We start from the raw sequence: 14,919 nt of genomic DNA on the forward strand, positions 1-14,919 counted from the left end.
GCTTGTGGGAGCTTAGTTCCCCAACCAGGGATTGAACCCAGGTCACAGCAGTGAAAGCACCGAGGTCTAACTACTGGACCACCAGGGAATTCTGTCAAACTGTATTCTTAACAATGAAATGTAAATACTGATTTTTCTCAGTTCATAATTATGAACATTCATTCTGTTTTTTCTTTCATTGTACGTCATTATTTAGAGGCTCAACGTTTCATATGTTTTTATTTACTTTTAAAAAAATTTGTGGCTAAAGATTTATGCTTTTAGTACCCTGATGGTTTCCATTTTTGTTTAAAATATATTATGATTATCACTGGCACTTTAATTTTTCACTTTCCACTCATTTTGAATATAAATGTATAAGTTACAATATTCTAATAATTGCTTAAATTTATACTACTAAATATAGACCCAGTTAGTGAAACTTCTGAAAAGAATAGTTAATTGATAGGCAGCACTACCAGATGACAGTTGAAATGTTTTTCTCAGATGATGCATGGAAGTCCCAGTTTGGCATAGAATGACAGTTTAGGGATATAAGTGTATGATTGGAAGTGGAAGATCATCAACACATACTAAGGGCACAGAGAGGCTGTCTCTACCTTGGAATATTAGGAATGGCTTCACAAAGAGATGCTTCTATAAAAGCTACAGTTAGCAAATGTGAGTAAACACATAGACCTGTTCATTTATATAAATATAATAAAAGTTTTCCAGATCCTGTTTTGGTATTTTTGGGGCAGGTATATATGTGTGGGTATTATGGTCAGTATGTAGAAACTGAAGCTATTCAAGCTAGTCACTTGAAGCTAGGGACACAGATGGATTTGAGACTGGCCATGGGTGACTCAGTGAAAAGAAACATTCAGGTTTATTCAGAACTAAACTGAAAAACCAATCTATGCTAAAGGAGGGTTTATGATACATTGGATGCTAAATTTTCTCTGACTGGAATTAAGCAGAATTTTTTTAAAACTTATGGTCTCATTTAGAGAGTTTCTTTTAAGAAAAGGATGATTGCTTTTTAAAAATTAACTTTCATTTGGAAATAAGTTCAAACTTAAAAAAAATTGCAAAAATAAAAGTAGTACAAAGAATGTCTTATACTCTTCATCTAAATTTACCTACTAACATTTCTCCACTTACGTTATTATTTATGATCTTTTTATAGATAACTAGACAATGGATACATAGATACAGTATATCCTTTTTTTCCCTGAACCATTTGAGACTAAGTTATATACATTCGGTTTTACCCCTAAATACTTTAAAAAGGGATATTCTCTTACATAACCTCAGTACAGCTATAACTTTGTAAATTTTACATTCATACAATACTCTTTTCTAATCTACCATCCATATTCTAGTTGTGTTAGTTGACCTAATAATGTTCTTTGTAGTGTCCTCTACTACAAGGTCCAGTCTAGTGCCAGGTTTTGCATTTAGTTATGTTACCTTTGGCTCCTTTAATCTGGGACATTTCCAGTCTTTATCTCTTATGATTGTAACATTTTTAAAGGACACAGGCCATTTCCCTTCTTCCTTTTTAATAGAAAGTTCCTTGTTTTGCATTTGTCTAATGTTTCTTAGTGATTAGATTGAGTTTGTAGATTCATGGCCAAAATGAAGATAATGTAGTGCCCCTCTCATAGCAATCTGGAGGACCTACTATCCATCAGTCCCTCATTGATGAGGTTTAATTTACACCATCTGGTCAAGGTGGTTCCTGATTTCCTTATTGTATAATTACTATCTTTCTTCCTTCCTGACAACTAATAAGCAGTCTGATGGGTGACACTTCAAGACCGTGTAAATATCCTGCCCTCCATCAAAATTCCCTCCCTAGATTTAGTATCTATTGATGATTCTTGATTGATTTATTCTTTACCATTAAGTTTGCAAAAGATGATTTTTCAGTTCTAATGCTTCCTCCACATTTATCCATCAACCCTGGCATTCTACTCTTAGCAAGAGCTCTCCTTTTCCATTAACTAACTAATTAATTATCAGTATGGATTCATGAATTTCTCTTTTCCCCCCAATGGTTTATAGTTCATTACTGTACTTAATTATTTTGGTTGTCAATTGCCACAGATTTGGAGGGCTCCCCTTCAAATTGGCTCAAGGACATGCAGCCGTCCTTTTTTTTTTTTTTTTGAGTGGAGAAGGAAGCACTTCTTACTTTCTAGCATAACGAAATGTTGTAGGCTCATCTTTTGCCCACTGTGTCCCAGCCCCGAAGTCAGCAGTTTCTCCAAGGATCCCTGATTCCTTTCAGTGATCAAGAGCTGGATGCTAATTGTACTTTGCTCCTGTGGGGTCTTTCCATTTTAGCCCTTTCAGTGGGCCGAGGTAGGAAGTACTTTATACATACATGCAAATAAACATACACATATTTATGAAATCATGTGTTTACGTAGATACCTCCAAATCCAAAACATTCCCAGAGGACTATTTCTTTCTTCCCTCATTTCACATTTGTATGTTCCTTCTATAGTGAGAACGTGGCTTCTAACACTACCAATACATTTATTAATTTGTTTAATCCTTGAGTACACCTAAAATAGTTTTAGAATGTTTTATAATATCATTATAATAAACATAAAGGGTTCAGGATTATTTTTCAAATCCACCTCCCTCAACCCTGCCCAGGTTACTCGGATTAGTTTTATTTTCCCTTTTCCTTCTACCTTCCCCCACCTTCAGTGTGGTTATAATACTCATTTGAAATAAAGTTAGATTTGTTTCAGTTTGCTTTCAGTTTTAGGTTTTCTTTCTCTCTATTTAGGACATTTTTAAATTAAGAATTTTGAAAGGCTGAGAAAAGAAGCTGAATTATTTGCATTTTACCTGGAAAGGGGAGACTACCATTTATGGGAAATCTTTTAAGCACCAAGCACTTTCACATAGTCATCTCATTTAGTCTTCACCATAATCTGAAAGAAGGAATCATTTCATGGATGACAAAACCTAAATCTAGGGATGTTAAGAAACTTTACCGAGGTTGCATAGCCAATTAGGTAGTAAGCACAATACTTCTGAGCTTCTATTGTGTTCCAGACACTGGGCTAACTTTTTTAAAAAATTTTTATTGGCGTCTAGTTGATTTACTATGTTGTGTTTCAGGTGTACAGCTAAGTGAATCAGTTACACATAAACATATATCCACTCTTTTTTAGATTCTTTTCCCATATGGGTCACTGCAGAGTATTGAGTAGAATTCCCTGTGCTATACAGTAGGTCCTTATTAGTTATCTATTTTACATATGGTAGTGTGTATATGTCAGTCCCAATCTCTCAATTTATCCCTCCCCCCCCCACCCCTTACACTCTGGTAACCGTAAGTTTGTTTCCTACATCTGTGACTCTATTTCTGTTTTGTAAATAATTTGTACCATTTTTTTTGGTTAGGTCACATATAAGCGATATCATATGATATTTGTCTTTTTCTGTGTGACTTCACTCAGTATGATAATCTCTAGGTCCATCCATGTTTCTGCAAATGGCATTATTTTGTCCTTTTTTATGGCTGAGTAATATTCCATTGTATATGTGTACCACATCTTCTTTATCCACTCCTCTGTCGATGGACATTTAGGTTGCTTCCATGTATGGCTATTGTAAATGGTGCTGCAATGAACGTTGAGGTGCATGTGTCTTTTCGAATTACAGTTTTCTCCGGATATATGCCCAGGAGTGGGATTGCCGGATCATATGTTAGTTCTATATTTAGTTTTTTAAGGAACCTACATACTGTTCTCCATAATGGTTGTACCAGTTTACTTTCCCACCAACAGTTTTCTCCACACCCTCCCCAGCATTTATTGTTTGTAGTTTTTTTGATGATGGCATTCTGACTGGTGTGATGTGATACCTCATTGTAGTTCTGATTTGCATTTCTTTAATAATTAGTATTGTTGATCATCTTTTCATGTGCTTTTTGCCATCTGTATGTCTTCTTTGGAGAAATGTCTATTTAGATCTTCCGCCCATTTTTTGATTGTGGTGTTTGTTTTTTTGATGTTGAGCTGCATAAGCTGTTTATATATTTTGGAGATTAATCCTTTGTTGGTTGGTTTGTTTGTAAATATTTTCTCTCATTCTGTGGGGTGTCTTTGTTTTATTTATGGTTTCCTTTGCTGTGCAAAAACTTTTAAGTTTCATTAGGTTTCATTTGTTTATTTTTGTTTTTATTTTCATTAGGAGGTGAATCAAAAAAGATCTTGCTGCGATTTATGTCAGAGAGTGTTCTGCCTATGTTTTCCTCTAAGAGTTTTATAGTTTCTGGCCTTGCATTTAGCTCTTTAATCCATCTTGAGTTTATTTTTGTGTATGGTGTTAGAGAGTGTTCTAATTTGATTCTTTTATATGTGGCTGTCCAGTTTTCCCAGCACCACTTATTGAAGAGACTGTCTTTTCTGTATATTCTTGCCTCCTTTGTCATAGATTAGTTGACTTTCTTATTTATGTTAGTTCTTACCCGATTCCACAAAGGAGATATTTTTTCCGACAAGTGAAGAACTGGGATGTGACCTAGGTTTTGTCCCCTTCACAGTTTTGGAGCAAGCAGTTATTGTCTAAATAGCAGACAACCAGGGTGCTGCTGCTTTTATTACATACCTATTGTGTTGGGGGCATTAACCAATGCAAGGCATTTTAAAAACGTCAGGAACATTGGTTACTGTGTACATTTTCTCATGTGGTCTTCTATAAGTAGGGATATTAGAATGAGGTAACATTCTGTTGCTTCCATGTGGAGACTGAATAACCCTATTGTGCTGGACAACTGCTGTCTTTTTTGTTGGTGGGTCATTGGTGAAGAAAGGTGCTAATGTCTCCCATCGAAACCACTGAGATCTTGACTTAATGATAGTGATTGCTTAATACATGTTGTTGGTTGCTTAGTTTGCCACTAGTGCACAGAACGTTTTAAGTTCATAATCATAGTATAGATTGTGTTTTGCTGACCTGTTGTAACTATTGGTGAGTGAAGTGTAAACCAACCAGAAGTTAATTATTCATTATACTTAAAGTATGTGCTTTCCAGGAATAACCAAATAGTATTGCCGTAATAAAGAACTTGCTGAAAAATGGCCCATTTATCTAGGTAAAGAATTAAAAATTATCCTTTGCCAATTTATAGATACTTCTTAAATGTGTTCATGAATAAGAGCTTTCTTTTGATGATGTTTATAACTTAAAACATTTTTCTTATATTAATTTAAAAAATTGATTATATAGCTTTTGGGCTTTCTCAGTAAAGCATTATAGATATTAAGTATTTTGGTAAAATACATTTTTAGTGAGCATATATAGGATGCTTCTTGAATATTATTAGTTGGATTTTGATTAGGACAGTGAGCAGTTAATCTGATGAAAGTAGAAATTTAAGTACCCTGAAAAATGAAAATGTTTAATCTAACACATTGAGTAGAATTATCTTTAACTGGAAGGCTTTGAGTAAATATAAGTGTAGCTAAATTAGAAACTGACTTATTAATAAGGAAATGATTATATTTACGTAAATGTTTGACATTGTCAAATTAGTGTGGATTTATTTAGTGCTTACCGTGGGTCCAATACAGATTGAAAATAAATATGAAATATGAACCTTTATAAAAGGTAGATATTGCTACATATAATATGGTTGAAAGAACTTCATCTTGGGCATCTTACACACCTAAGATCTAATCCTGGCTTTATTACCGATTAGCTGTATGACCCTGGGCAGATGTTTTAATCTATTTGAGCTTCAGTTAAATTTAGTAGTCAGAATTTCTCTCAAGGACATGCTGTCAGTCAGGGTAGCAGTACATGAAGCAATCTGAAGTAATATATGCTAATTGTACAAATTTGTGAAGTAGAGAAAAGCATTTAGATGAAAAAAAAATTGTAATTGTATTGCCCAGACAAAATCATTGTGCTAATATGTTAGAATATATTCTTCTAGTCTATTTCTATGCATATGGATACTTTATGAATGCAGTGAAAAAAAGTGTTTTTCCAAACTGGGATCGTACTTTACATATTGTTTATTGCTTTACAAAATTCAGCAATATATTACATTGTACAGTGCCAAAATTTCCATGTCTTTATTTTTCTGCTGTGTGATTATTTAATGTTTAGTGTTCCTTGGTATTGGATATATTATAATTTAATCAGTTCTCTAGGATCCTTAGATTGTCTCCAGTTTTTTAAATTTATAAATAATGCAGTTATTAACCTTTTTATGTTTAAATATGTTGTACATACCTCCGAATTATTCTTTTCCATAAATTACTAGAAATAAAACCCTAGGAAATGGGTATGTGCATTTTTAAGCGTTTTGACAAAAATTGGCTGTCAGAAAACTTGTACTAATTTAAAAAATTTTTTTATTGGAATATAGTTGCTTTACAACGTTGTGTTAGTTTCTGCTGTACAGCAAAGTGAATCACCTATACGTATACATATATCCCCTCTTTTTTGGATTTCCTTCCCATTTAGGTCACCACAGACCACTGAGTAGAGTTCCCTGTGCTATACAGTAGGTTCTCATTAGTTATCTGTTTTTTACATAGTAGTGTATATATGTCAATCCCGATCTCCCAATTCATCCCACCCACCCCTTTCCCCCTTAGTATCCGTACGTTTGTTCTCTATGTCTATGTCTCTATTTCTGCTTTGCAAATAAGTTCATCTGTATCATTTTTCTAGATTCCACATATAAGCTAATGATGTTTGTTTTTCTCTTTCTGACTTCACTTTATATGACAGTCTCTGGGTCCATCCATGTCTGTACAAATGGCACAATTTTGTTCCTTTTTATGGCTGAGTAATATTCCATTGTATATATGTACCACATCTTCTTTATCCATTCCTCTGTTGATGGGCATTTAGGTTGCTTCCATGTCCTGGCTATTGTAAATAGTGTTGCAATAAACATTTGGGTGCATGTATCTTTTCGAACTACAGTTTTCTCCGGTTATATGCCCAGGAGTGGGATTGCTGGATCATAGGCAGTTCTATATTTAGTTTTTTAAGGAACCTCCATATTGTTCTCCATGGTGGCCGTATCAATTTACATTCCCCCCAACAGTGTAGGAGGGTGCCCTTTTCTCCACACCCTCTCCAGCATTTATTGTTTATAGACTTTTTGATGATGGCTATTCTGACTGGTGTGAGGTAATGCCTCATTGTAGTTTTGATTTGCATTTCCCTAATGATTAATGATGTTGAGCATCTTTTCATGTGCTTTTTGGCCATCTGTATATCTTCTTTGGAGAAATATATATTTAGATCTTCTGCCCACTTTTTGATTGGTTTTTTTTTTTTTTGATATTGAGCTGCATGATCTCTTTGCATATTTTGCAGATGAATCCCTTGTCAAAACTTGTACTAATTTTTACCCTTCTAATGGAGTAAGACAACCCATTTCTCTATTGATCACCAACAATTAGTATTATTTATTAATATTATTTTTTTAATCAGAAAATTTTGATAGCTAAGGACTTACACATTATACAAAATTCAAAAAGTACTATTACAGTAAGTCTTCTTCCTGTCTTTACTAAGCTGCCTAGTGCTCCTTCCTAGAGTCATTTACTAGGACTTAACTTCTTATGTATCCTTCCACACGTTGTATACTTGACTTGTTTTTTTTTTTTTTTAAACCTTTACCAGTTGGATTAGGTTAAAGTAGTTATCTTACTGTTTCGATCTTTATTAGTGAAAGTGAGCATGTTCCACATATTTATTGGCTATCTGTATTTCTTTTGTGAATTGCCTGTTCATACCCTTTGCCCATTTTAAAATTTAGAATCACCTCTTTCTGATTTTATGAGAGTTCTTTATATAGAGTGGATGCAAATTCTTGTCATGTTGCAGTTTTCCCTTAGTTTTCTAAATAATTTTTATTTTACTTTACATTTTGGTGGATATTTTCAGTTTTCACGTGGGAAAATTTATAACTTTTTATTTACTAATTTATAGTTTCATTTTTATGTTTAATTCTGATCTGTTCAGAATTGATTTTGAATTCTGGTCAGAGATCATTTTATCCCACATGCCTTTTTGGTGTTGGAGTTGTTTTCCTATCCCTATCACACTCTGATAGTTCCCTAGTACCAGGCAGCAATCCTAAGGAAGAGCCAGAAAATTGAGGACAGTTTTAGCCAGAGTGCATGCTTTGGGTTGGACAGTCAACGGTACTATGGGTGTTGGTGCCATCTAGTGTTGTAGATAGAAAACGATGTCTGTGGAATGCTCTGTAATTGACCATATGGAAACTCAGTTGGGCCGAGAAATTTAGTGAGTTGTGGATATTTGCTTCACACTAACAAATGACTTTGAAAATGACTTTATAAAAGGATTTTGAATTTTGACACATTGTACTGAATCAAACAAATGCTTGAATCATGCTATGATAAACATTATGAAATGATCTTAAAGATTCCCCCAAACATGTACTTTAGTGAAAACTTAAAAGTTTTAAAAGATCTGTTCAAAGCCCAATGACTATTAAATTTTTAAATTCCAGATTTAAAAGTGCTTTGGATCTTTTGGATTATCTGTGTATTTATTTTAGATTATAATATAAGAAATCAACGTTTATTTAGTTCTCATTGAATAGTATCACTTTCAGTTTCTTTCTGTATGATTTTTTAGTATGTATTTTTATCAGCTTATATGAAATTGTTTATAGACCTTAAAATGCTCATTATATTTTGGTTATTTTTTAACTTGTCATTCATTTTCTAGACTAAAGTCTTTGTTCATGTCTTAAGGTTCAATTCAGTAGTTAGTGCTGAAGTGCTGTAATTTAGTCCATAGAGGGCATTATGTTACAGCATATGGTATTAAACAGCATTATTTAATATCTTTCAGTAATGGGACATATGTTTAGTTTTATACTTTTGTATAGCTCAGAATAATTAAATTTTGAAGTAAGTTTAAAACTACTGTGTAGCTGTAATTTTTTTTTTAATTAAAAAGTCCTGTTGTCTATTGCTGGAAAGTAGAAATAATTTTTTTAGCTATCAAGAATTGTATACAAGCAACCCCCAGTTTAGAGAGTAGCACTTTCAATCCAAATGACCACCTCTTTCTCACCTTATTTGCCTTCATTTCTAAACATTGTAAAGCGAACAAAGCAAAACAAAAACTTGAGTTTTTCTGGGGTTCAGAATTAGAGGGAGGAAAGAAATGGAAAAAGAGGAATATCTTGGGAGAGCTGGCCTGGGAGGTCTTACAGTTTACATATTGTTGCCTATTCCAAAATACAGTCCTCTACTGTTTGAAATCCTGCCACTTAGGTACAAGACACACACACACACACACACACGCGCGCGCGCGCGTTTATGAGAGTGTTATAGAGAAAGGAGTTTTTTATTCTTTAGTAGGACTTATTTTAATCATATAATTTTCCTGCTAATGAGGTAAGTGCGCGAAGAAAATGAGAGTTTTGATCTGAGATATAAAGAGAAGAGAAACGTAGAGAGTGTAGGTAATTTTAGAGCATGGGTACCGTTTGGAAAGGAGTTAGGGGTGTGTTTGGGGCGGTTTTGGTCATTGGTGTTTTTGTCATGCTTGGGGGAGGTACTGGGTATATGGACATTGAGGAATGAGATGCTGCCAATCATGAACTCAGAACAGATGATTTCAAAAGTTCAGTGTAAGGCTGATTTTCAGTTTAGGAAAAGAAGAATTCCCCCCCTCCCTAACCCCATGCACAATATGCAGTAGGACTTAGAATTCAGACAGCACTTTTATTTGCTTGTATTATAAATAAAGGAATCTTCTGTGCTCCTCTCCTTTGGAAGCCTTTACTTTTAAGGGAAAATAAGTTCCTATCCCAGATAATCAATGTGTATATATCTGCTCTATTTGAAAATTGTCCTTGAAATAATTTTTCATTTTTAAACAAAATGTTAAATATTTGAAGGGAAACAAATGATAAGTTTTTAACAGATTTATGTTCTCTATTTGCCTGTTATCTTGGGATTTAATATGGAATCGGACCTATAATCTACCCATATAAAAATTTTCCTCAGCTGGAGGAGAATAGAACTACAATAACAAAGCACAGTAATTTGTGTGTGCGTGTGTGTGTGTGTGTGTGTGTGTGTGTGGTGGTGGTGGTGGTGGTGGGGCGCTTCTTTTTAAAGAGGGTATTGGGTTATTGCATAGAATTGAATGGCTTAATATATGCCCTTTCTTAGATATGATTTACAGGCTTTATTTCCTTGTGGTTTAACAGTTAAAATTTTTAGCATAATAATAGTAAATAGCTAGCACTTACATAGGGCCACTTTTTATCAGGCATTGTCTTAAGGTCTTTTGCATACACAAACTCATTTGATCCTCTCATCACAATAAGCCTAGCCCAGTGGCTTTACATTTTTAACAGATTGGTCTCATCAGATTTTCAAATTTAAGCACTTTTTCCTTAGATTACCAAACTTAAAACAACTCTAGTTTTAAAACTTTCTAAGAAAGAAATGGGCAAAATGTAAATTGATTTATCTTAGTTTTCCCTGTAAACTTAATAGCCTAAATTGCAAAGATCATAAAAGCTAAAGAATTAGATATTACTATGTAAGGTCTAATTTCAGGGCTCCTATTTTGACTTCTTAATCTGCCAGGGGAGCTATTAAGTATGTTTAACGTTTAGATGAATGGGTGTTGTTATACGTTCTTGCCCTCTCAGATGATTTTTAAAAATTGTTACACCAAGTCAAGTACTGGAAGATGTGAATAAAATGAATGGTAAATACCCTTTGTCTCAAGAAATCTTTTTTCCCCTCTACTATTAGTGTAGTAATCTCTGACTTCAAAACAGTGTTTGGGTGATGTTTTTGAGTGCATTATTCTAATGCTAAAGTATTTATTGGCCTTCAGTCTTAAGGGATTCATTATTAGAAAATACTATTTTGGAAATATTATGTAGTTAGTGAATAGTTTGGGATTTCTAACTATTGCATGAAGAGGCCAGAGATTTTCAGCTGTGATATGACTTGGTGACAAGTGTTCTCAAATATCACATTATACAAGGGTCCAGTGAATAAAGTTAAAAGTTAAATATTAACTTCTGAGCTGAGAATACTAGACTCTCTTTAAAAATTGCTTTGCTTTATTTATGTTTGGAGTTAGAGAGGCAGAGAGGAAAAGAACTGAGTTCTTGATATTCAGGCCACTTCTGATTTGAAGAATTTTGCAGGGTTTTGCAGCCCACACAGTTTTACAGCAAGTTCCAAAAAATATCATACCTATTTCAGTGTAGCTATATAGTCTTCTGAAGTATGTAGTTTCGTACATAGGCTCCATATCTTATAATGCTTCAGCATATCTCACATTTAAAAATATTTTCCCTGATTTGTCATTATATGTTGCCTTTTCTGCTAAGTCAAATGGTAGTATCAGTTAAAACAGTTGTGAAACGTTAGTAAAGACATAATATTCTGCACTGGAATGAATGCCAGTTTTATAAAGTTGAACAAAAATTTCAAATTTCTTATATAGATTTGTTTTTGTTTTATCAGTAAAATTTTAGTTTTGTCTTATGTCACTTTCCCAAAGCAAATGATATAATTAGCACATGAATATTTCTCCTCAAGCAAAGAGTCTATTAATAGTACCTGCAGTGGTGTCTAATAGATATTTATTGAAAGATCGAGTTGGAGCAGGTGGTAATTAAGAATAAGTATATATTTGCAAGTCTCTGGATTTCTGTAGTTGCAAAAGAAGAGATAGCATTACCTTAGAAATATGAGATTGCTGAAATTAAATAAGAACTTTTTTCTATTTAACATATTCAGTAAACATTAATAATTTGACTTTGTGATTCTCCTGTCACACCCTCATAAGGGTGCAAAATGCTGATAATTTAAGAGAAAGTAAGAAGAGACTCGCATTTCCCAGGCTTGAAATTTAAGCTGTTACCCTTCTTTGGATCAGTCCATTTTTATCTTATCAGGTAACCATTGATTTTAAAGTTTTAAATGAAGCTGGAAACCAGCAGCATAATTCCCTTATCTGTCAAAAAATAAATAAATAAAAATAAAATTTTTAAAAAACTGTACATGGCGTTAAGTGCATTTCAAATATATTCAGTGGTTTACTCTGCCAGAAGAACAACCCTCTTTTCTTTCTTTTCTTTTGGTGGCCTGCCCCTCCCCCTGCAAAAGTAGCTCCATTTGGTGTGAGCAACAAGCAAAAGACTAGAACAATAAACAGATAGAGGAAGGCGGTAGTGCCTGAGTATTAGTAGCCTAGTTACAGATTGCACTGCGTCAGACTGCTCCACACCCAGAAGGCGTCAGGTGACTTCAGTCCTGCTGCAGTTGTGCAGCAGAGGAGACTGCAGATACGGTTGAGGAAACGGATATTTCATGTCTCAGGGGGTAGATTTTTGCAGTTACAGCTTTTCTGTTGGTATGCATAATTGATAATTGCATCTGTAGGGCAGATCGTGACAAGAGATGGACGGTCAGAAGAAAAATTGGAAGGACAAGGGTATATCTGCTTTTTAATCTTTTATTCATTTTTTAATGTGACCAGTAATATATATTTCTATGAATAAGCTTTGCATTTAGATATATTTTGGATTGAAAATGAAGCCTATGAAGGGTTTAAGAGTAAAGGATTAAAACAGCTATTTCAAATGTGTTTTTGCAGTTCGTTATATATGAGAAAATGTCACGCTGTTCTGTTTCACTGGCATTTGATTTAATGTTTGCAGTCCTATCGTTGATTAGGTTCTATTCTTTAATCTTGCACGTTGTGAACAATATAGTTTTAACATAATTTCATTTGGTCACTTTGGTGTGATAAATCTACATAGCCATGTTTGTATTCCATAATGACATATTTTCTGTGACTAAGTATTTTTTTAAAAAATCTGACTTGGTGTAGTTGAAATTCTATCCAAAGGTTTGTAGGTAGCAAGATCCTGTGTTTGCAGTAAGCCTGTCTTCTTCTTTGGAAATATTATTGAACCTTTAAAGTTATTACCAGTCACCTTTTAATTAGATTATAATTTTGTATATCTTAAAATGGTTAAAATGTATACACAGTAGTTTTAAATGTGTGTCTATGTTTAAGTCACTAACCTTTGTCCTTGTAATAACCAATCAGTGATCTTGATCCCCTTTCCTCCCCCTTGAAAGCCCAGATCCTTTCAAGTCTCAGTGGATTGGGGTTGTGTAAGAATTTAAGCTCGTAAGTGTAATGAATATTTTTAAAGTATTTTATTATGTAGATGGTTAAATGTGCCATTTTAAGAAAAAGGGAAGGTGGGTAGGCTGTGTATCTGACCTTATAATAAATTGTCTTAAAAATTATTAGAGCTATTTTTAAGTAGTCCAATTAGATATTCCACACAAGCAGTTTGTTTTTCTGGCCACATCCATGTTTTATAATTAAAACAAAAATTATTTCTATAGCAGAATTGTTAGCAGGATTGGTGATAATGTTTCTAAAAGCAATATGTGGAGCTAATTACAGGAACCTTTACAACATCCTTTTAAAAATTGGTTCAATAAAGTATCGTGGGGAAAAGGTGAGCTTAAGATTGAGTTCATATTGAGACACTGGAAAGATTTTATAGTTAACACTTAATAGAAAATAATATAGCTTTGGATTTTTACCTTTATGGTTTCTTTACATGTGAATTCAATGAACAGAAGGATTTTTATTTCTTCATCCTTCTGACCATTAGCATTACAAAGGGAAAGTAAATTGCTATACTAGTTTTTGATAAGTAAAACTGATAGTAGTGATAACAATACAATAAATCCAGACTTTAAAAATAGGTCAAAAGTCACATCAGGGCCTACTCAGCAACTATTAAGGCTCTGTATTAATAATTTGAGTCTTAGACCATTTAATAACATCTTAAGTTCTTTATTTGCTAAACTAATTTAGGAATATTTTGAGATTGGAGAAATTAAGATCCAGTATAGTCCATATTATTATACCAGACATTTATTTTGATTATTTTTAGGTACTAAATATAAAATCAAATTTACTCTTGAATGTCTGTCTCTGGGGAGCCTCATTTTGTATGTAAGTGGAATGGCCTGATATTTTTTTAGTGTTTGTTTTTGGCTCTTTTGCTTGGGAAGACTAACTTTACCTATTGTTCAAATTCATTGCTTAAGTTATATTTTAGTATTTATCAGCAGCTAATTTTAACGTTGCAGATTAGAGGTTACGACTTACATGGAAATCCGTGAGAAGCTGAAACTGCCATGGAGTGAGTTTTTCCTCATTTTATGAAAAGTGTGGTGATAGAGGAAAGAATCTAAGCTCTCTAGGTATATTAAAAAACAAACTTAAGCCCATATATTATTCTACTCTTTTGCCACCCTTGTTCCCCCCTTAAGTCCCATGGTTGAAACACATCCAGTTGGTACATCTGATTATGGTAACATGTAAGGGTATAAAGAAGTGAGAGATACTCTGATTTCCGTGTTTAAAAGAGTTTGGTTTTTTTGTTTTTTTTTGTTTTTAGCTGATTAACTAGTACTTAAGACATTTTATCTTGCAGACTAAGACCAAAATTAATAATTTATATTTTATACATTTTTCATCTTGGATTTTCTGTTGTTCTTAGCGGGATACTTACAACAAATGAAATCTATGAAGTACTTGATTATTGGGGTTAAAATGGAAAGCATTGATTAAGACAGTCAAAAGATTTTCAAGAGCTTAAAATAGAAGGAATTGGGTAGGTTTGGGGGTTTGGATGGGGTGGGAGAATGATTTAACCACTAAACAAGGTGTAATTTAGACAGTGAATAGAGCTTTCTGGGTAGAACAGAATATTTATAGGATAGTAGTTGAAAGATAAGATTGGTATAAGTAAAGAATGTAGAAGACTTGTAAGATCTAGGTCAGGTTTCCTCAAACTTCCCTGAAGAGGAGAATCACCTAGTGCTTCTT

At 33.6% G+C, this 14,919-nt stretch overlaps 1 protein-coding gene across 6 annotated transcripts in view; it reads left to right on the plus strand.

The window, feature by feature from the left end:
- RTN4 (reticulon 4) overlaps positions 1 to 14,919 on the plus strand; it is a 173,063-nt gene that overhangs the window by 127,585 nt on the left and 30,559 nt on the right. The window contains exon 1 of one of the 6 annotated variants that reach the window (XM_059943341.1): positions 12,260 to 12,489. The exons of 4 other annotated variants lie outside the window; for them this stretch is intronic. In XM_059943341.1, coding sequence (XP_059799324.1) covers positions 12,456 to 12,489 — 34 coding nt within the window. In that variant the 5' untranslated portion in view covers positions 12,260 to 12,455. Of the gene's footprint in view, positions 1 to 12,259; positions 12,490 to 14,182; positions 14,231 to 14,919 lie in introns of those variants that run through there. One more of the 6 variants, XM_059943342.1, reaches the window with a different exon arrangement.

Source organism: Balaenoptera ricei, chromosome 13, assembly GCF_028023285.1.
Source record: "Balaenoptera ricei isolate mBalRic1 chromosome 13, mBalRic1.hap2, whole genome shotgun sequence".
NCBI lineage: Eukaryota > Metazoa > Chordata > Mammalia > Artiodactyla > Balaenopteridae > Balaenoptera > Balaenoptera ricei.